Consider the following 20861-nt stretch of genomic DNA (forward strand, 5'->3'; position numbering starts at 1 on the left):
CACAATGTTATCAGCTTTGTCTTAATTTCGGAGTACAGTACAATCAACCAGAGAGCATCATGAGATGCTTTGATGCTGGTAATCATCCATTTATCCTTTCGGGGGGCCATGAATGAACGAGAGTATTCTGGGCTTGGATAGCACACGGTTACTCAGAGGCTTTCATCAGCTCATTAATGACAAATCGAATTACAAAACGAAAGGAAGCCGCTTTCTGTAATGTCATGTTTATATTTACTCAAATGTCAACTTTACAAGTATAAATATGATTTAAAAAGATCGATTTAAATTTTATACAAAATAATACATGAGGACAAATCAGGTTTGAGTGAATTTTTCCCTTTTCTAAGAAGGCTGACGGCGAGATCTCTGGCAGTACAAAGGGTGACAGTGAGAAAAGAGACGAAAGGCCTGGTCTGACCATCGCACCGCACGCCTGGAGTGAGCATGCGCACTGAAGATCCGGCCCTCGCAGGCAAAGGCTTGCACTGGTCCAAACTGATTTTTGTAGCGGAGCAAAATGGGGATGTTTGGTCTAGGGAAACACAGTGCTCCAGATTCTGACCAAGTATTTATATGCCATAAAAAATAGCGAAAACTACTGCAGAGTTCCTCCTCCGCCATAAAAATCAATTTCCCACCTTCATCCTCCTGCAAGTGCAAAATCTTAAGGAGCAACTCTGTGGCGTGTCTGCAGCCAGGATTTCACCAGCAATGATTTGTTCCTAAGCAGGGAAAGTTAGGGAAGGTCACGCCTGCGTCACAGATTCATATATAAAATATATATTTACATTGCATTTATAATATCAGAGCATCGGGAGACGTGCATGAAAGTTCATTTGAAAATAACAATTAATACTGTTTGTACATCGGGCATCACAAAATGAGGCACTCAAGTGAAAATGACTCTGCCTTCACTTTGGTTTCTCAGAAAGTGAACACATACAAATCTTTTAGTGGGGGGGGTTTCAATTTTTTTTAAAAATACGATTTGAAATGAGTCCTGTAAGTACAGTCATTCACTCGTGGAATGTCTGAAAACTGTACAGAGTGGTATCTGTTAGTGGACTTGGGTGAGGGAATGCTATATCTGCTAAAGGACTGGAGCAAGGAATGTCATCTGCGCTGAATGTCTGGAGCATGGGATGTCGTGCACCAAAGGCTTGTGCAAGGAATGTCTTTTTCTGCTATGGGACTGGAGCGGGGAATGCCACAGCCACTGAAGCTTTGGATCAGGGGACCCCAGATCTGTTAAAGGAGGAAAGACGGGAAAAGATCATGTAATATCTAACAAAATAATACAGCAGGGAATGTTATATTTGCTACAGCACTGAAGCCAAGAATGCCTATCTGTTAAAGGATTGCAGTAGGAAATGTCCTATTTATAAAGGATTGAAGAAGAGGGGTTGTACTATTTAATAAAGAATCGGAGCATGAAATATCATGTCTGTTAAGTAGTTCAAAGTCCAATAAATATAGGGGTTTGTAAAAGGCATCCACAATAGAGAAAGGGGTGACCTGCACCCTCAAGTTAACCGAAGGAAAACGTGGTGTCAGCATGTTTTTTCCCAGTAAAACTAGAAAGCACAATATCACACCTGGGTAAAGGGGAAAGTAGTCTTTCTGAGTCTCACTCTCTCCCCGCCTCTCCCTTGCTCTCGTTTCTGGTGGTGGTGGGGGTGGAACCGGTTATTCATTTTTATACCAGGGTTTCCATGTTTATACTTGGGTAACCTAGTTTTATGTTAATTTGATGCCATCCCGGGATATTGACAGACCTCCTGTTTAAAAACCTGACAACGTTTGTTTTAATCATTGTAGGACCAAGATAATCCCAGCAGAGAGGGGAGGAGTTGTGATATGTGCAGTACTGGAGTAGATGAAACATAAACCACTCCTACAGAAGTCGTGCGTGAGTTGCTAAGCACAGTCCCGGCTGGTGTGGAGGTGTCATTTACAAGGCTCCCATCTTCTCCATATCTCGTACACCTGCTAGAGGGTCAAACTTGATTCTGGTATTTACAACTGAATACTACAATTTGTATAGCATGTACATTCAAAGAATTGCACTTGGTCTTCCGATGAATAGCAGTCATTGTGTGGATATACATATCCATGTATAGTTTATTTGCTTTGTGGCCTTCTCTTCCCCACCCATGTGTACGTTCTGGCTCAGTTCAACCGCACATGCTCCTTATGCTTTCCAGCATCCCGTAACAGAATAAAAGTTCTCAACTGCCCGGTTGGTGAAGATGTCCAACTTAAATAAAATTGATTGTGCCTTCTTTTATAGTGTCTTCTGGTATTTTTATCTTGTTTCCTCTGTTGCCAGCAATTTGGCCAAGAAAGGCACACACTGGACACCTTTGGAAATACTGAGAGAAGGGAATTCAAATTGAACTCCTGTGCGGATCAGATCAGCAGCGGGCATTGAACCTGTTGGATGTGCACCTCTCCGCCACTGCGCCTGATCCCTGGTTGATGCGCTGGAGGTATTTGTTCAAATGCATCTCCTCCCGACACTTCGCCATGGGCCTGAGAGCTGCAGGCTCGAAGCCTGAGACCTCCAGCCTCGTTTCAGCTGGATAGACCCATCCACAGGGCACAGGTCAGCTCTGTCGGCTTCCTTCGGCACCCCCCACATAGTCTTGGTGGTAACCAGCATGGTGTTGTGGAAAATAAGTTCTTGTTGCTATGCGCAAGACAAACGAAGTGTGGAATATCACCAGGCCTGCAGAGGACACTGCAAAGAGAGGAGAGAAGGCAGAATGTATCACTTGCTCTGTGTAGGAAAAGGGAACGCTTTTATGGCATTTCACATTGTCATAAAACCACGAGGCAGACCCACTTTGTCATTTCATTTTCTTTCCGGATGAACCCACAAGAGGTATACTTGTTAAATGATTCTCTAATTTTTAAACTGAAACAATGCAAGATATGAGAATGCAAGGGGTAATATCTGAAGTAAAACAATGTAAACAATAACAGAGGGAAATGGAAAATGAAGCAAGAAAACAAGGAAGAAGGAAAAGAAAACAGAAGAGACAGCAAGAGAAGGAAGAGAACAAGTCAGAAGAGCACACTGCAAATACAGTATATATTTTAGGCCTTCTCATATAATTTTGCCATTGCATAGCTAAAGTTCGTAAGGTGCAGCCTAAGCCCCAGAAAGCATCTACCACTCTTTAAGCTGCAAGCTGAACAAGAGGTACGTCTTCAGTTTCATTGTTCTAGTTGTCCTCAGTCTTCCAGCTAACACAAAAATGTAGCAATTCTTGGAACTAGTGGTCTGCTAAGGGAGGCCTCTGTTCCTTCCATACCTGTGCAATCATAGGCTTAGCAAACATAAAAACCATAGCAACTGAAACCCCATATGAAGGCAGAAGTGACAGATGAATCTAGTGACATTGCCCAAATGGGTAAATATGAAATCCTACTAGAGTAAGAGTTTTACAACCGGTAAACATATGTTTCAAGCCTGAGAGACAAGTTTCTTGTGGGTGTGATTATTTTAAGGTTTTTTAATCATTCTCTATGTTGCTTTCTCTGTCTCCCCTCTGACTCGGGATACAATTACCATACGTCTGTGTCCATGTTGGGCTTAGAGAGACAAGCGGGTCCTGGCCTTGCAAGGAGAGGCTTGCTCCAAGCAAACATGGCAGGAGATAAGGAAACGTGAGTTGGACTCTAGGGCACGTCACTTGAGATGGCACTTACAAACATCAAATCTTATCTAACGTAAGAAAATGGAATGGGAACCTCTCTTTCCAAGTCTGGCTCAAGGAACTCAAATACTTTTACTGTGTTTAGCCTTACTCCATCCTGGAGACAAAACTAATACTACTAGGAAGAAAATATAATGTTCTTTGTAACTGCGAGTTCCCACTATCCCACTTCTGAATAGCTTTTGTTCACAGGTTCTCACCCAACATATGAATTTATTCCTTTGTTCTTGAGACTGTGAGCCAAAAGAACACTCGCGCTGACTGCATCAATGCATTACGTCTATCTATCAAGGTCCCTGCCTGTACTGACATTTAATCTACAGCTCCTATCTATACCATTGGCCTGCGTAACTTGCCACCTTCTTTTTATCTGTCTGTACTCTCATCCTTTCTAAATGCCTCCCCTCTAGTATCCTTCGTCTAAAGTGTATCTGGTCTGTAATGAGGCTATGTCAAAGGAAACCCCCCTTCCTAGCTTATTCCTGTCTCTAAAGTACCACTGTCTACATAGCATCCTTCATTCTCTTGCATCTATGTGGCTGTCTTTCTGCATGTTGCTTGGATTTTTTTACCTTTGAAAGTTTATCTTTGAACAGAAGTTCTTTCTCATTTTATCCATCTCTTAGTCTATACATCAATCTATATATCTACCCATTAGCTTGTGTGCTTAGCTATTGGTCCATCGGTCTTTATGTCTTTGAGTCTGCCGTCTGTCTACTGCCTATTGTCTGTTGGCATCTGGCTACATAGTAATCCCTCTACCTATCAGTTTGCATATCTATTATTCTTTCTGTCTATCTGATGTTTCCAACTATTGGTCGGTCTGTATGGCTGTGAATCACTCTATCTGACTGTATAGATTTATTCACCAATCTGGTCCTGTTTCTCTTCCTCACTGTCAGTCCTTGCACATATGTGTCTACCTGTGTTCTTTCACCCTGCATATATGTTTCGGTCATATAGAGGTATTTTCACTTTAAAAAGACCTATCTTGGTTCTTGTGTTTCTTGGTAGGTGTTATTTGACACTTGTAAAGGGAAGCAAAATCACATCTGAACGTTTCTGAGGGTTTCCATTGTAGTCCTGTGTTATTTCATTCATTTAGATTATTATTTTGAGAAAATGTGATTGTGTCCTCCCAGAAATACACTTAATTCATGAAGATCAGAGATGGAAAACTAGGGTAAAAAAATCTGTAAGCATATAGTACCAATGGAAAAAAGTGCGATATTGACACCTTTAGCCTTTGAATGATTGTAGGAACAAAGGGGTCTGACGTCTAGAAATCGACCTTAATATTTGGGAATGGAACACAATGATCGCGCTCAGATAATTAAATGTATTCGTCCTCAGGCACTACTTGTACAGTAGCAAAGCTCAGTAAATGGTAAACAGGTGCAATTTCTCTTTGCATAAAATGTAATACTTCCTGTATTATTTGCTGTGACCCTGTAGCCTACCCATTCTACTTGTTCATTCTAAATATTAATATGTTGTAAAAGGCAAAATAAAAGAACACAAGAACCAGGGTAAAGTAGGTCTATAAACAATATTGGACCAGTGGGGATTTTGTGGAAAAAAGCTATATAGATGAAAATCCGGAGAAACCTTAAAATATCATAAACACAGGGAAACATTATTCAAAAAGGCTCCTAGCTTTCTGTTTTTTTCCGATTTTTTTTTGTACTTATGAACAGGCAAGGAATAATGCGTTGCCCTGTCTGTATTTATTTTAAGAAGCAAAAAAGTAAAAAAAAAAAATCCTCCTTCAAGCAATTTTCCACTTAGTCGAAAATCCGTGCCAGGTGAATATCCGTGCAGAATCACAGCGCTGGGAGGTAACAACAGGGATTACATTTCCTTAAACAGCTGCAGTGCCCACGAGTGTTACTACAATGGTAATATCTTCAGATTACTATATTACACGGCTGGTTCTAGGGCTAAAACAGGAAAGTCATCAAGCGCAAGTGTTCATTTTATTAGTTAATTTGATAAGGAAGTGCACTAACTGCAACTTCATTTTTTTATACAACACAAAATAAACATGAAAAAATATTGAAAATTTGGCTAAAAACGGATATGCACAGGTGCAGGCAGAAATGTTAAAAAATACCAGAAAAAAACGGCTGCCCTAATAATTTATTATGCAAATAAAAAATGAGCCTGGTAAGGTCCTCTAGTCCTGCCGTGCTAGAGAGGTGGGCGAAGAGAAGCGTTTCATTGGCAGGCTTGGGCGCGGAAGGCTTCAAGGTAGGGTGCCCACTCTGGCCACTGAAGGGTGCAGCAATTATTGGCCTCTGAGCGGCATCCCTCGCGGGCAGCATCTCGCCCTATTTTGATTAAAGCAGAAAAACATTTCCTGGATTCGGAGGGCTTGTTTCAACAAGCAAGCATCAAAGTCAACTGGGGTGAGATGGGAGACTTCATCAGGCCCAGTCAAGGCCCAGCGCCCCGCAGATGGATGGATAAGGAGGCTTTCAAAGGAAATGATATTCTGGGGAGGGCCCGACGTGCCTGGCCGCCTGGCTGATTGAGATTTGTGGGCTCCCAGAGAGACGGTTTTCTCAGCACTACAAAGAGTGGGAAATTCAACAGGAGTAGCCGGGAAGAAAAATTTAGAATTACACTCTCACCTTTAAAGAGAGGAGGCCATCAAATAAGGCATGTGGTGGACTCTTGCCAACTTTGTATGCTTTTCTAAGCTGAAATCAGAGTCGAACCGCCTTAAAAATGTGCCCTGGTACGAAGAAATGTTGTTTATATTTTGACTGGGTATTATTTCACATTTTATTTCACCCCGTTGCCACATGCAATAAAAGAATTATGTCTGCTGACCAAGCAGAGAACCATTCAGGGCGTCCACATTAAAGGAGCCACCCGGTGACTGACGTCACAATGCACCTAACAAGCTGAGTAGACGTCATAAAACTAAGCAGCATTCTAGAATGTTTTTTTCTGATGACTGCGAGAGGGTCAGGTCTGAGTAAACAGAGCAGCATTCCCGTCTGCAATTGATGGCCTCAGAGGCATCAGGACTCATGGAAACTAGCATTTGTAATGCAATGGGTCTCACATTTGCTCCAGTTAGAGCTATTGGCGTTGTAAATTCCTAACTGGACTTTTCTTGTCACATAAATTGAAAATTGAAAGTAAAACATTAGTTAACATAAGCGAGCTGATTCAAAGTGCCATGGCCGCCATGAGCGCGATGGAGAGACACAAAAGAAAAAAGAAATTCAGTCACAGTCAAACATATCGTCAGTCATGCAATTACCCATGTAACAGGGTCAGTCTGCAAGGCGGTAACAAAACCTCCCAAAGGAGGGACAAACATAAAGCATTTACCAATGATAACAAGGGATTTTTGAAAGGCAAGCCCACGAATGGGTGAGTGTGATGGGCGTGCGGTGGGCGTGGTTAAAAGCCCACAATACTTAGAACAGGTCAAAGTGCTTGCGCGCTCGACCTAAAAATTATGTTTATGTCCATCTCGTACAGCCTGACTTGTGCAAAAAGTGCAGGGGCCTTGTGAGCTCACACTTTCCAATGCGGGTTCGAGACAATGTATTTGAAGTTTATGGTCAAAACGAACACAGAGGAGTTGCTTTAAAAGCTTGTCTGCACTAAAGCCCAGGCTACACTATGCATGTGATGCACTTTAATTTAGGAGGAAATTCCGTTACAAAGTTACTATGACTCCTCATCAGGAGACATATCTAAAGGTCAGGGGCCTTTAGTGTTGAACCATGGGAGCTCTACTACTGCTTTCTACTTTCAATGCAAGGGGGTAGGTTCTGGCTACAATAACGTAAAAAATATACATGTACTTTGGTATGGAGTAAGGTTACTTTCATTTTAATGCCTCAATAGCCATCTTAACACCAGCACATACATGGTAATGTACATGCCAGGGTTCATATGCAAAAATGAGACATTTATGGCAATCTAATGTTTAGAGTTTGCCTATGAAGAGGTAATTCATTTATAGTGCAATATACAAATCAGCGTTTTTCTATACGTATCAGCATATCTATAGATCAGAGTTCACATCTGAACACGGACATCCATAGTGACCTATAAATCTATATTTATAAAGAAATGCAAACAGCCATCTTTAGTTACATATCAAGGTATTCCACCAGAACATTGTTTTAATATTATTGCATACTCATTTTACAGTGAGCAAAATATTGAGGACCAAAACATCACCAAGGTAAGAAGTATATGTCGGTAAGTATAGTTTTACCTTACTTAACTCAACATATATGTACCTTGACAATATATATCTATCTATCTTGAAGATACATAGATGTGGAGTTAAGAATAGTTAGTCTAAACTTACCTATATGCACTTATCTTCTCAATATTTTGCCCATGATATTCTGGTAGCATAGTATTATTGAGATAATGTTATGACATACGACCGTAGATCAACATTAATCTAGTAACAGGACGTCCACGATATCCTATTGTTCAATGCGCATATATGAGTGGGGCATCCATGGAAAACTATAGATCAATGGTTATGAGAAAGGCATCTATGGTAAACTACAGGTCAGTGCTCATCTTTAAAGAAGTTAAGAAATGGTAAGCAATAGATCAAATTTCATTATGAAGAGGGATAAGAATTGCATCCTAGATACACAAACAATATTCACCAATTAAGTTCCTAACAACTGGTAGACTGATTTGAGGTGAAATATCATACAAGGTCAATGTTATACTCATCCTATCTTATTGGTATTATCTGTCAGTAACATCAGACCTGTGGGGTCGATCATGTACGTGGGATTTGTATTTTCACCTACCTGCATCCTTGCCTCAATGGCCCATATACAGTACATAATGATCCAAAGATTAAACAATAGGGCACTCACCGGCACTGTAGCCTCTGTGCAGCTTTGAGAGGAACAAAAGAGTGTATCTTAAAGATCACAGTTTTGTAGAAGCAAAGACTGGATAGAACAGCAAATGTAAGAAGCTTCCAAATGATTGGCAAGAGCATTCACAAATCATCGGGTTTTAATTAGGACTGATGTCCCTCATTTCCAAACGAAACACAGCCCCAAAAGCACCACCATTACACAGCCTTCACCCTTGGGACAAACCATCTTAGCACCAAATTGTTTGTGGGACGCCTTGACTCATCACAAAACTCAACACTCAAAATGAATCAATGGCTGGTATATCCCACCCCTTCCTCACTCTCTTCTGAAACCTTCCCAAGAAAGACAAATCCGCAGGATCATAACTTTCATGGAATCTAAACCTTACTATGCTAAACTTCTTCCATTTCCGTCTACCAACATACCATCGTCCACCATCAAGTCATCCAGAGAGCTAAAGCTTGCTTGGTAACGGGGCAAAAACCATGTGAACCAATAAAAAACGTCCTTTTAAACTCTTATCGAGCACATTAAATAAAAAGGTTCCCCCATAGACTTGTTGCAACATAATCTCCCCGGAGCTGAACTCTCCTGTAGCCCCTTCTATCGCTTCGTTACCCCTCTTGCCCCTTTCTGATAATTGTAGGTTATTCATTCACCAGGAGCTTACTAGAACCCCGATTCACGGTACTACCTGCTCCTGACCTCCAACTCCTGCATTGAGCCCTGCAATCCTACACCAGGGCTCTCTGTTGCAAGTTCTCACAATACAAGTCTCAACTGCACTTCTGAGTTTATAAGCATCCTATTAAATGCATTGGAAGGCAGGAGCTACTCCTAACAGGAAAAGGAATTTACACATCCTAACATAAAAATAAATACTGCAAATTAAACACCCACAGAATAAGAAAGAGACTTTTTTTCAACCTATTTCTCAGAAAATATTCTAACAGGCTGTCTCCCTCCAGATAAATTTTGGTAAAATTCACATGGAGCGGTCTGATATAGCTACCTTTCCTGAAACTTTGTTATCAGGATCGCAAGAGCAATGTCAATACGCGCCCAAAAACTTATCGCATTTAAAGTTCAAGGCTGCCTTATCTCCAATCGATACATGCCACACATTTCCCGACATGTCGGAGCGAGCATTTCAAATGGGGATGTTTTCTTAAGCTAATGCACTGCTATTGGATCAGCAATACATTTTGGAATCCATCCACAGGAAAATTGTCTTTGGTGTGTGTAAATTACATTTTTCCAAATAAATGCGAATGTCACAAGGTAGCCACAGACTTGCCACTAATTTATCAGACTAACAGAATCTCATGTGTTAACTAGAAATAAGATAACATACCCGAGCCCACTACATGTTATCATTAATATTATGTTGCTTCAGTTTCTAGATTAGCAAACATCTATACAAACTAGTGCAGTCTACAAAGAGACATTCGTCATGTGAAAGCCACTTTATGTAAATTGTGCACAGTAAATTTCACACTTTTAAACAGGTCTCTGAAAAGTCTTAAAAACACAGAATCGCACACTGTGACCTACAGAATGCCACCAACCATTGTAGACGTTTAAGAATAGCACAGGAATTGGTTTCATTGCATTACACTATTTCCCCGCGTACCACAATTAATGCACAATAGACAAAGGTGGACTTCTGCCGAGAGACCAATCATTTACATCCTTAGAGGTCCATGCAAAGGCACCAAGTATGGACCTCCTTAGGTCTTCCTGCAGCGTTGCCAAGTATGGAAGTCTATGTAACAATGAAAAGAGGTCAAATATGGAAAACCTTAAAATTTCATATGGGGAGGCTAGTCAAGGAAATCTTTAGAATTTCATTGAGCAAAACCAAGCATGGAAATCCTTGGAATCAAATGTAGATAGAGCCATCATAGAAATCTTGAGTATTTCATGGTCAGAAATCAACCTATGGCATACTTTAATGGAACTCCAAAAAAGACCAATCATGGTGAGGCAATCAAATCCATAGACCAAGCTTGGATATTTGTGGACACACCAAGTATGAAATCCCATGGAAAAGTACCAAGCATGGGATTGCATCAAAAGTAACCCAACACATTTCATGGTCAGCAGCCTAGCATGAAAATCCATGTCTTTCAATGGGAAAAAGAGTGTGTATGTAAGCCTATGAAATGAAATGGTAATCCATAGTAATAAATCTAGAAATCCACAGACTGGCCTGGAGACTAAACATAAAGATCCTTGGAATTCCATTGAAAGACAGACTGCAAAATAATCTACCAGTTTGCTGGACAGAGACCAATCATTTTATTACAGTAAACAAAAAACAGGTTCTCTCTACTACCCTATGTCTCCCTACCATTATTTCCCCCTCTTCAGCACTTCACCATTTACTCTTTCTTCCTAATCCTCATTACCCTTTTATCCCTGCAAGATGTTGCTCATGTTTATTGCATGATTTTCCTAACAGCCAGTGGTTCCCTATCCATTGGCATTTAAGAAATAAAGAGTATAGAGTTAATCGACTTAAGCCAGATGCTGATATGCTACAGACATATTACCAGCCGATACTCACCTCTGAGTAGATAACAACACGTGAAAGTCACAGTAACAAATACATACAAACACAGCATTGTATGGCCTCTGCTCACCTGTTTATTAGAAGACATGTTTGTTAGCGTACTGATGCTGCTGGTATCCGTAACAACCATGGCCGAGGGGAAGCGGGTATGGGTATACTGGGGCGGTTCCTGCTTGTGTGCGTACACTGCAAATATCAAGAGAAAACCAAAAACAATTTGACTAAAGTTACTAAGGCCACACGGGCATAATAAGGAAACCATGCAGCCCCCTTTTACTTGGTGGGCTAAGCTAAAAATCACTCTGCAAACAGCTCCATGTGGCATTACAAAAAGCTAAGACATAGAAAGTACCATGGAATAGCAATTATCCAAAATTATTTAAAAAATATGAGGTTATATATAAAAACAGTATAAGACAGCGGAAAGCTGGTCACACCAGAGCAGGGCTAAATCACCAACTCCTAATGCACATTCTGAAAGGTATATAACTTCCTGCATCATCCCCATGGCTGGAAACATGTTGAGTTACTCCATCTTTCTACTGCCTTATTGTAATCATTTTGTGTCTTTCCCTTCTGTAAAAATCTCTGTGTGATTATTTTGCACGATCAATGTCTCTTTCTGCCAATATGCTGCCTTTTTTGGTGTGGGAGTGAGCACAATTGTGAGGTGAGGCTCGGGCAGTGCGGTGTCCAGGATGAGGGCAGAAGATCCATCAGGGGGAGATGAACAGTCTGCATAGGATGGAGATTCTGCCCAGGCAACCTTGTTAGTGTAGATTTTCTTGCTGAGGCGGATACAAACTGGCAGTGAGGGTGTTGCTTGGGGACAGGGATAGGTTGTGTGGCACAAGCGGACAATATGACCAAGCGCTCACCAACATGCATTTTATCTATGAGATTTTTTGTGTCAAGGGTTCATTTTTTAAATGTTTATGTCATCGATTAAATACTGTCCGTCAGCACTTGCACCAAGTGACAGGAGGTGTCACAACAGTCTCTGATCCTACACAAACAGTAGGATACATAAAGATGACAGAAGCACAGAATTCCACGCACTTACTCGCATCTTATTTAAATATGGGATTATGTCAGTGGCTTAGCTGGAAAGTCACTTAACAGCTTAAAAGACTGATATTGCTCCAGGTGAAGGAGCTAGAATTTTTTGTATTAAACTGTAGGGAATTGTTTCACATCACTGCTGCTCAAATAGATCACAGAACACAGATTAATACACGAAATCTCCACAAATGTGAATTTAATCTGCCAGATAACATCCAGTTGGCTGAATTCAAGCAAAGTCCATTATGCAGACATCGCGGCTGATGAAAGGTTATTGTTATGATGTCATCCATCACCTTATACCTCTGCTCACGTGTACACCATCCCATACCTGCCATATCTGCTAAAAGCCAAGCATGGAAGGAGGTCTCAAAATGGCTGATTATTTACATTGACCATTCACTGCCAAAATGCTGTATTCTCCCTCTCGTCTTCCCATCTCTTTGCAAGTACAATAGAAACTTCCTACAACTCAGCACTCCACAGTTCTTGGCGACAATGTCCTACAGGTACCATACTAGATACATCATGTATTGTCATTTTCAACTGCGTGCTTGGCAACGCCATCAAGGCGGGCACTCATTTATGAAAACATCCTCACTGTGCTTTAATGGACCAGACTTCATACCTTTAACTCAGTTTGAGTGACAGGTTGAGCACTGTGCAGCAGAACTTGAATGGAAAGGTTACATTCATATCTGATCCTTACAGTGCTGACCAGGTACGTCCGTTACTTTTTACCCTTCAACGCTTCACCATCACCTCATTCCCACCACTGAAAATCCTTCTGCTCTCCCTTGTCCTGCATCTTTCCATAGAGCTTCTACACTCTGAATAGGTCCCTTGGTTGTATATAGAGCATTAAAAATGTTCAGTAAATGAATAAGCTGATATTAGCCAGACATTGCTGGAGGCCCTGATGTACAGAGATACCGACAAAAAGTTATATTTGCAAATCTCTTCCCTGGCATGGGGAGAACATTTGCTGCATTTTAAGGGAAATTGCCATCCCTCCTCCGCTAGAGGCAGCATAGGCATTCTCCCTTTGCCCTAGAACTGTCCTTGTATGTGACCGGCTAGTTACAGTCATCTCATAATTGAGGTTCAAATGCTTAGATGGAGTTTCACGCAAGTTATGCTCTATACGGCAGAATGTGTTGGCCGGCTACATTTCTATCATCTTATGCTGCAGAGTGTAGTGGCACCACCGTTTAGTAACACTGCTATATAATAACATATGCATTTGTCATGAGTATAATCTCACTTCTGACACAGAGATATTTGGTAAAACTCAAGCCCTGCCCCACTTCCAGGAAACACAAAATGGAAGCCGAGAAGATCCTTACTGTGGGAATTCTGCAGCTGTGCTACCGTGGCCATGAAGGGCTGCTGAGACATGTGGCCTGCCGACTGCTGCATCATCTGCTGCTGGTGTGGGCTGTGTAACTGCTGTGAAAACTGCACCGATTGCAACGCTGCCAGGCTCCCCGCCACGCTATTGATGACAGGGACACTCTGCGCTTGGGAGGTGTTGAGATCTAAGAAAGAAAGAAAGGACAAAACATTCTGTCAGTCTCTTTTGAGCCCATGTCGTCCATCCACTGACACTTACCCACTTTGCTGCCTTACCAGCTGCTACAGTCTAAGACAAGTAAGGTTTAATGGCCAACAGAAAGCCTGTAAGTAACTGAAAAAAGTTCTCAACATGCCAGTGCTCATAAAAGTCCATCAAACCTTGGGCACAGGTAGCTCTTTATCGCTAACTCTGCACCTGGGCTGCTTGGAACTCTCCCGATTTCCTTTTAGGTTTGTCTGATCAATAACTAGTCGCCAAAGACAACATCAGACAAACTTCCCAAACATGTTTTGGGACAACTACACAAATAAATAAACACATCAAACTCAGATGATGCAAAGGAGTGAATGTATTAGTGCTACTTATACTTTTTTGCTACTGTTGTTAACATTATTGTTATTATTAATAATAATAATAATATTATATTAGTAGTAGCAGTAGTAGTGATGGTAGTAGAATTATTATTATTAGTAGTAATAGCAGTAGTAGACATTATTATTATTATTATTATTATTACTTTTCTTGCTCTTACTTTGTGCAATGGCCATAACTCCGGTCAGCGGCGTCATGATGAGGTTCTGCGACTGTTGCTGGTTGTGATGGGACAAGTTGTGGATATTCGTCAGTGTGCTGACAGGGGGTAGGCCACCTCCGGAAACTGAAATCTGAAATTAAACAGATGAAAAGGGTCCATGAGCTACATACAGTTACCAGCGCAGCCAGGCTCTAGCAAGGATTCTGCAAACAGTGCCATGTTTCAAGTGTGTGTCCGGATGTGTTAGGCACATTATTCAAAGTATGCAGTGGTTACAGCCTGCTTATATTTCAGTCAGGTTACACTATGACAATGACACAAAAGTGCAGCGTTTACAATACATCTTTGTGTCCGTGTGTGGTAAGTGCATTATACAAATGGTGTCCTCGTTACGGTCTGTCTCTGAGCAGGCATAAACCAGACACATGCTACAAACATGGCGGTGATGTATCACGCAGTGCTGGCAGTGACTGCTTGTGTGTGTGTGTGCTGCCAGGGATTGTGTATGCCGAGGGTAGTTTGTTGGTAATCTATTCCAAGCACTTAACTCGTGGATGCACTAATCCAGGCTTTAAATGTCTCAGCGTTTATCTTAGTTTTGCACACATACCATATTACTTTTAGTACCTATAGATTTGTGCAAAGTCTAACTGTGCAGCCTGGGATGGTTTGCATCAGTTTCTGAGCCTGAGAGTTCAAGCAGTAGCATAGATACAGTCTGAGCTACCAAAGGCAATGGAACGGTCCTAGCCTCAGCCCACCTAAGCCACTTACTGTTACCTGCACAAAAAAGTTCAGACTGCGGATTCCAGTGGCCAGACGACAAATTCAAGCTTGTGCAGTAAGCAAAGCCACAAAATAAGGGGAAGGCACTTTTAAGAACAGGTCGAGGTGACCTTTACAAATTTCTTAAAATCACTTTCACTTGCACAGTCTCACCAGCATCTTACAACAATTTTTAATCAAAAGCAAATTTACTCATTTTCTGCTGCAAACCTTCAAAACATCCCTCTAGGCCAAAGTCTTTCAGCGTAAAGGCCAATCTGGACCAGCAATTCGGAGTCAGGAGACTCTTGTTTCAGCACAAAGTTGAAGCTACGCATCCCCGAAACAGATGTGGTCTAGCAGCCAGCTTACCGACCATGGGGGATGAGTTATAATATTGGCTTCATGATTCTGAGCAAAGAACTTGATCCCTTCCTGCCTCAAATTATACCTAAACTTAACATAAACATGTGGAGCTGTACAAAACTTATACTGCATTATTCCCCATCGCACCTTGGGTTCTTCAATCTAGCCTTAACGTGGCCTAACACAACCATCTACACGCAACACTACATAATCGAGATGGTCCTGCTACAAAAATTTCCCCGGTCTGTGCTATATAAAATATTTAAAACAAAAAGAAATTAAATGTCAAAAGAACACTGAGTACAAACTAAAGTAAAAAATAAACATAATCTTTCTTTCTTGGCTGAGCACATAAGCTAGAAGAAGGCTACAACTGAACGTTCATTTTATCAACATGAATTTCTTCGGCAGCCAAGTGCAAACATAGTCCCACCCATTCCGCTGCTTTACAAAGCATTTAATCAATGAAGCCCGAAGGTTTCTTTGTCAGGTTTATTGGACGGGTTCAAAACGTACACCTCCAGCACAGGCGAAAGCGTGGGGTCACAGCACTGCCTTTCACTCACAGAAGGCTGCGCACTGCAGGTCCTCCCATCCCCGGCCCACAATGCTTCATTGTTTACAGTAGGCCTTGTGAGAAACTGAAAAAGTCCCTGTTTGTTTTGCCTGCTCGGGGCCCTCTTATCTAATCAGCTCTACAATGGACCAGGTGTACTCACCAATTTACCATCAGGTGTGAGCATGCTGTGTCCCTGGTCCATGCCGACGGGAGAAACCTGCTGCAAGACCGACTGGCTGGTCACCATCGAGTTGTTGCTGTGGTGACTCATCGCCGAGGAGGAAGTGACCTCATTGTTCCCCTGATGGCTGTACCGTATTCCTGTAGGTAGCAGAGCGAGGAAACGTTTCAGAAGACGACAAGAAACATCTCAGAGTGCAACAAGGCTACAAATTGGCCTATCTTTCCAACTAACACCAGGAGTTATCATAATATAACACGTGTCTCGGAAAGGGAAAGGTATGTTTTCCCACCAGGACTTGAACCTCTGTTAATTCGGATGGCATGGACATTTCTGCTGCAAGTGCATCCACCTACTGATCAGTTGTACATGCTTGGGAAGTCCAAGTAAGCGTGGGAAGTCCAAGTAAGCGTGGTTACAGAGCCTGACCTTTAAATAAACATTCTTCCCCAGAAGATGCTCTTCTGTGGTGTGTGTTTTTCATACAGCGCAGCATTGACCCTTTTCCTGTTTTTTTGTGCTGGTGGATGTCTCTGTATGCAGTTGTCTGCATGTCATCGGTATGCAGAGCGGTTATCTCAGTGGAGGGGGCCCCATAGGTGGACTGGCCCTTGCGACCTTCCACCAAATCTATTTAACTGTGATCTGTGTGTGTTCATGCCTCAGAGTTTGAGGCACGAGCCTTCCCTGTATCAGTATTGGCATCTTCCTCGTCCCAGAGGTGGCTGTCACTTAGCCCGAGAAGACTGCAAGGACAGGGTCTTCTTGCTACCTTTCTAAGAGACACATTTAGCAGCAGAGCCCACTTGAGAGAGGAAGGGAGGGTTAACCCCTGTAATCACACATCTGTGATGGAAAAGTTTGATACGTCATACCCTGTACTGCAAACCCTTAATAACGGCACGCAGTGTGTTATGCAAGTGCTATTTAACAGTTATGTGTGTATTTCATAACATTTATTCCAAGCAAAGATAGAAAGATGGGACAGTTGAAATGGCAGATGAGGAGAATTTAAGGCAGAATTAACACAATAATGGGATATACTCTTTCCCTATAAACACCCTTTGCTTATGTAATGGGGCTTCAGAGACACTGACATTTCTCTGGTGTCCTAGCATTTGGCGGAACTCCTAATACAACTAGACATTTCCGATATACGGGATGGACACATTTATGAACAGGGCTCTCCTTTTTTACCTAGACAGTCTTCCCAGAAAAGGCAAAAGGCATCATAATATGGATCAAATATCTATACCATGTATCATCCAGAGACCATGTCTCCCAAGCCACAAAGACAGACTGGAAGTATTTTACGGATGGGTAATCAAAATGGTACATGGATTGATTTGAACAGCAAGACTTCAGGAGAAGGTTAGGAATGTAAACAGACGACCAATCACAAGTTATTGTTCCAGAGCCTTTGAACACGCTTTAGCACGAAGCGCTCATTCTGTGAGTTGGTTTACAGTTTCCATGGATCTGGGCACAATAAAACAACATTTTTCTTTGGCAAAGCTATGGTGAAATGTATTATCAGCTTGGATTTCTCACTATCCCTCTTCTTATTTAATACCTATCTTCGCCTCTGGGTAGCATCATCTAACATATACCTTTGAGTGCAACTAAGGACAACGACCAGCTTTAAGTCAGTTTGTAAGTAAGAGAGAAATTATTGGTCAAGTTCAGCAATATGTGTCTTAACTCAAGTCCCTGCCTGGGTGGAAGATAGTGAATATGAGGAAGGAACAGGAAGCAATACAGAATCCATGCCATAAGTTTTGGATATTCATATGAGATAAATGTACATATAATTCTAAACATGCTTCGTTCAGAGAGCCTGAATCTGTGCTGATATCCCTGGACTCAGTAGTTCATAAATGAGATGATCTGCTTTGGAAAAAATGAAAGTATTCGTCATCAAAGACTATATGGAGAGTCCTAAGGATGGGCATAAGTAATTAATATGGTGTATGTTCATTGGCGCTGATGGCTCGGCTAGTGGCCCAATCAGTGTGCCTGATGGGAATTAATGTTATTCATTCTATCTTTTGGACCACAGGTCAGACAAGGACATCTGTTAAGTCCATCTGCAGGGGGGGTGGATTAGTTTTGTGCCAAATTACACAATGCATTTTGTGTGTGAGATGAATTCTGCAAGGACTGTGCTGGCAAACTGTGCCCAACAAATTGTAAAATTTCTGTCATCCCAAATAAATTGTACATGAATGTCAGACTCAATTGGCTCATTCAGCTAAGACTGGTGTATCTATCGAACTGGTGTTGCCAAATGGAGAAATATACAGACATGCCTGTGACCCTCAGGCACGAATCTTACTATTCAGCAACTCTTCTACCAATTTCCTGAGGCCTGCAGAGAACTTGTCAGGTTTACAGAAATGACACCAAGAGGTTTGGGCAACACCAGGTCTAACTTTGAATGTACAGGGACCACACTTGAGGTGCCCATTATCTTGGTTTCAAGAGATGATTAGCCAGACTTTTCCACTTTGCTTTTGTGACCTGTACATAGAAGAATATTTGATCTAACCGGTTGGGTGACTGAATGTTCCATTTGACATGCAACCTCTTCAGGAACTCTATTTACGGGCACATCATAGGTACTTCCATGGTATGTGGTCCATTCTGAAAGGAGGGTACCCTTCGAGCAAAAGAGGCTTCTGAATAAGTTTAAATAATAGCATAACCCAAGACCATAGTCTTGTGGTTCGAGGAAAAACACCATATGTCGAATTTGTTTACAAAAAAACAATTATACTTCACAGTTATTAATTACAAAATACCAAAACCAGGATGAGTATAACATATTCAAAGCCTCGTCAGGGGTAATGAAAGCTATATAAATGCAATTACAGTACATACAGTTCAATATTCTAATATTAGCCTTTTGGAACTATTATTCAAAACACTCAGTAGACTCTTTGTTGACCTTTGAACGTGTCTTCTCCTCAGCCCAAATCCTAGCACCTTGGCAATCCAACTGCCCGCCAACACCAAGGCCAATAAGACTTGCCCCTCAGCTGGCCTTGGCCCGTAAGCCCCTGCAGCATGTCAGCCTCCATTGGAAGTAAGTTCTGTGGACTCCGGAGCCACTGCCGTACTGCAGCTCTCGTCACCAGGCCCACTCCGATCTTGAGTGACCCTTAGGTTGGCATGCGCTTTGCAAACGGCCAGCAGGTGAACGCTACAGTGCCCTTGCCACTCAGTGGGTTTCCAATCACACAAACCTAGCGAAATTGACCAATTTGGCAATTCTCACAAGAAAATTTGAAGTTGGACTTTGGCGGTAAATGTAGGCACAGTTTATGACACAGGGCACAGATGCATTGCCTTTGAAATTGGTCTTTTAAGCTGTAAATACCTTCAACGTGGGGGTGTGTCCCAACCCACTTGTGACCTATTTACAGTCTACTGTTATCTCCTGCATGGCCTGTAAAACCGTGAATGGTGTTTAAAGAGCAAGAACCCAGTAAGTTCTTACAACACAGCATTGTATGAACAATCAGCCTGCTTCCACCTAACCAAATAAACCTACCCTATCATTATTCTTTAGTGATTTTTACTCTGTCGGTCAATGGCATATGCTTTTACAGAGAAATTATAAATTTCCCTATAATGGTGCAGACAAATGTTCCACAGACTTGTCACTGTGTGCATCATACAGTTATGTGTTGACTCCCGAGGTCTATGTTCAAAACTGGATTGCAGAATAAGAGGTAAAACACCAATTATAACACTACTAGAAGGAAGACTGGAGGAGATCAGTTCACAAACATTAGGTTGGAAACAAACATTGGCCACACGTGGGGTCATAGATGAAAACTGGAAATAGGCTGGAGAAGGGTCAAGAAGATAGTAAGTTATTATTATTGCATCTTATAAAGCGCTCAGTTACCCCACAGGGTTTCCCGGCGCTAGACTCAGGTAAAGTGAAATCCGCCCCCTTGAGGAACTCCATAAAGAAGGAGCAGCCATTCCGGAAGGTTGTTCCAGAGTTTTGGGCCAAGGTATGAGAACCGCTAAACATATTCTAGTCACTTTACAGAGGGGCTGGTTTGATGACCGGAGCATACGTGCGGGCTGATAAGATGCCACCAGACCCTGAATGTATTGTGGAGCTGTGCCAAATCTAGACTTGTGCATATAGCACAAGGCTTTGAACTGTATTCTTTTGTCCGTGGTCAGCCAGTGAAGCTCTCAAAGCAGATTATGTTGAGCCTGCCTCCAAGGGTTTCCAAGATTGGAATATGAGGGAACTCAAAGAAAGCAGGAAATAGAGCTTCAGTCTGCTAGCGCTACCGACAACAGATCAGACACTAGCCAGGTTCTTGTCATTCTTCATGTGAAGCTGAACTTTTCCAGCTTCCAGGGGGGCATTTTGAACACTGTGGAAGGGTACAACCTGGCTTTGAAGATCTCAGCACTTCTTATGGAAGCCGCCATGATTGTTAAGGCCAGATTTTCTGTTGTCAGAAGTGTGAGTTGTGATCATGGTCCTGATGTTGCAATTCTGATTTGCAGAAGACTAAACCACATTAGATTTTCAGGGTCCTTCCCTAAACCCTAGGGTGACACCAAGATATATTATTATCTTTAGTGAAAGGTGTTACCGA

At 41.9% G+C, this 20861-nt stretch overlaps 1 protein-coding gene across 1 annotated transcript in view; it reads right to left on the reverse strand.

The window, feature by feature from the left end:
• Positions 1-227: 227 nt before the first annotated feature.
• The window catches only part of HNF1B (HNF1 homeobox B), a 71248-nt gene continuing 50614 nt past the window's right edge, over positions 228-20861 (reverse strand). Inside the window, exons 5-9 of the mRNA XM_069226592.1 lie at positions 16210-16370; positions 14357-14489; positions 13595-13786; positions 11257-11372; positions 228-2743 (exon numbers count right to left, since the gene is read on the reverse strand). Coding sequence (XP_069082693.1) covers positions 2723-2743; positions 11257-11372; positions 13595-13786; positions 14357-14489; positions 16210-16370 — 623 coding nt within the window. The 3' untranslated portion in view covers positions 228-2722. The remainder of the gene's footprint in view (positions 2744-11256; positions 11373-13594; positions 13787-14356; positions 14490-16209; positions 16371-20861) is intronic.

This window comes from Pleurodeles waltl, chromosome 3_2, assembly GCF_031143425.1.
Source record: "Pleurodeles waltl isolate 20211129_DDA chromosome 3_2, aPleWal1.hap1.20221129, whole genome shotgun sequence".
NCBI classification, from domain to species: domain Eukaryota; kingdom Metazoa; phylum Chordata; class Amphibia; order Caudata; family Salamandridae; genus Pleurodeles; species Pleurodeles waltl.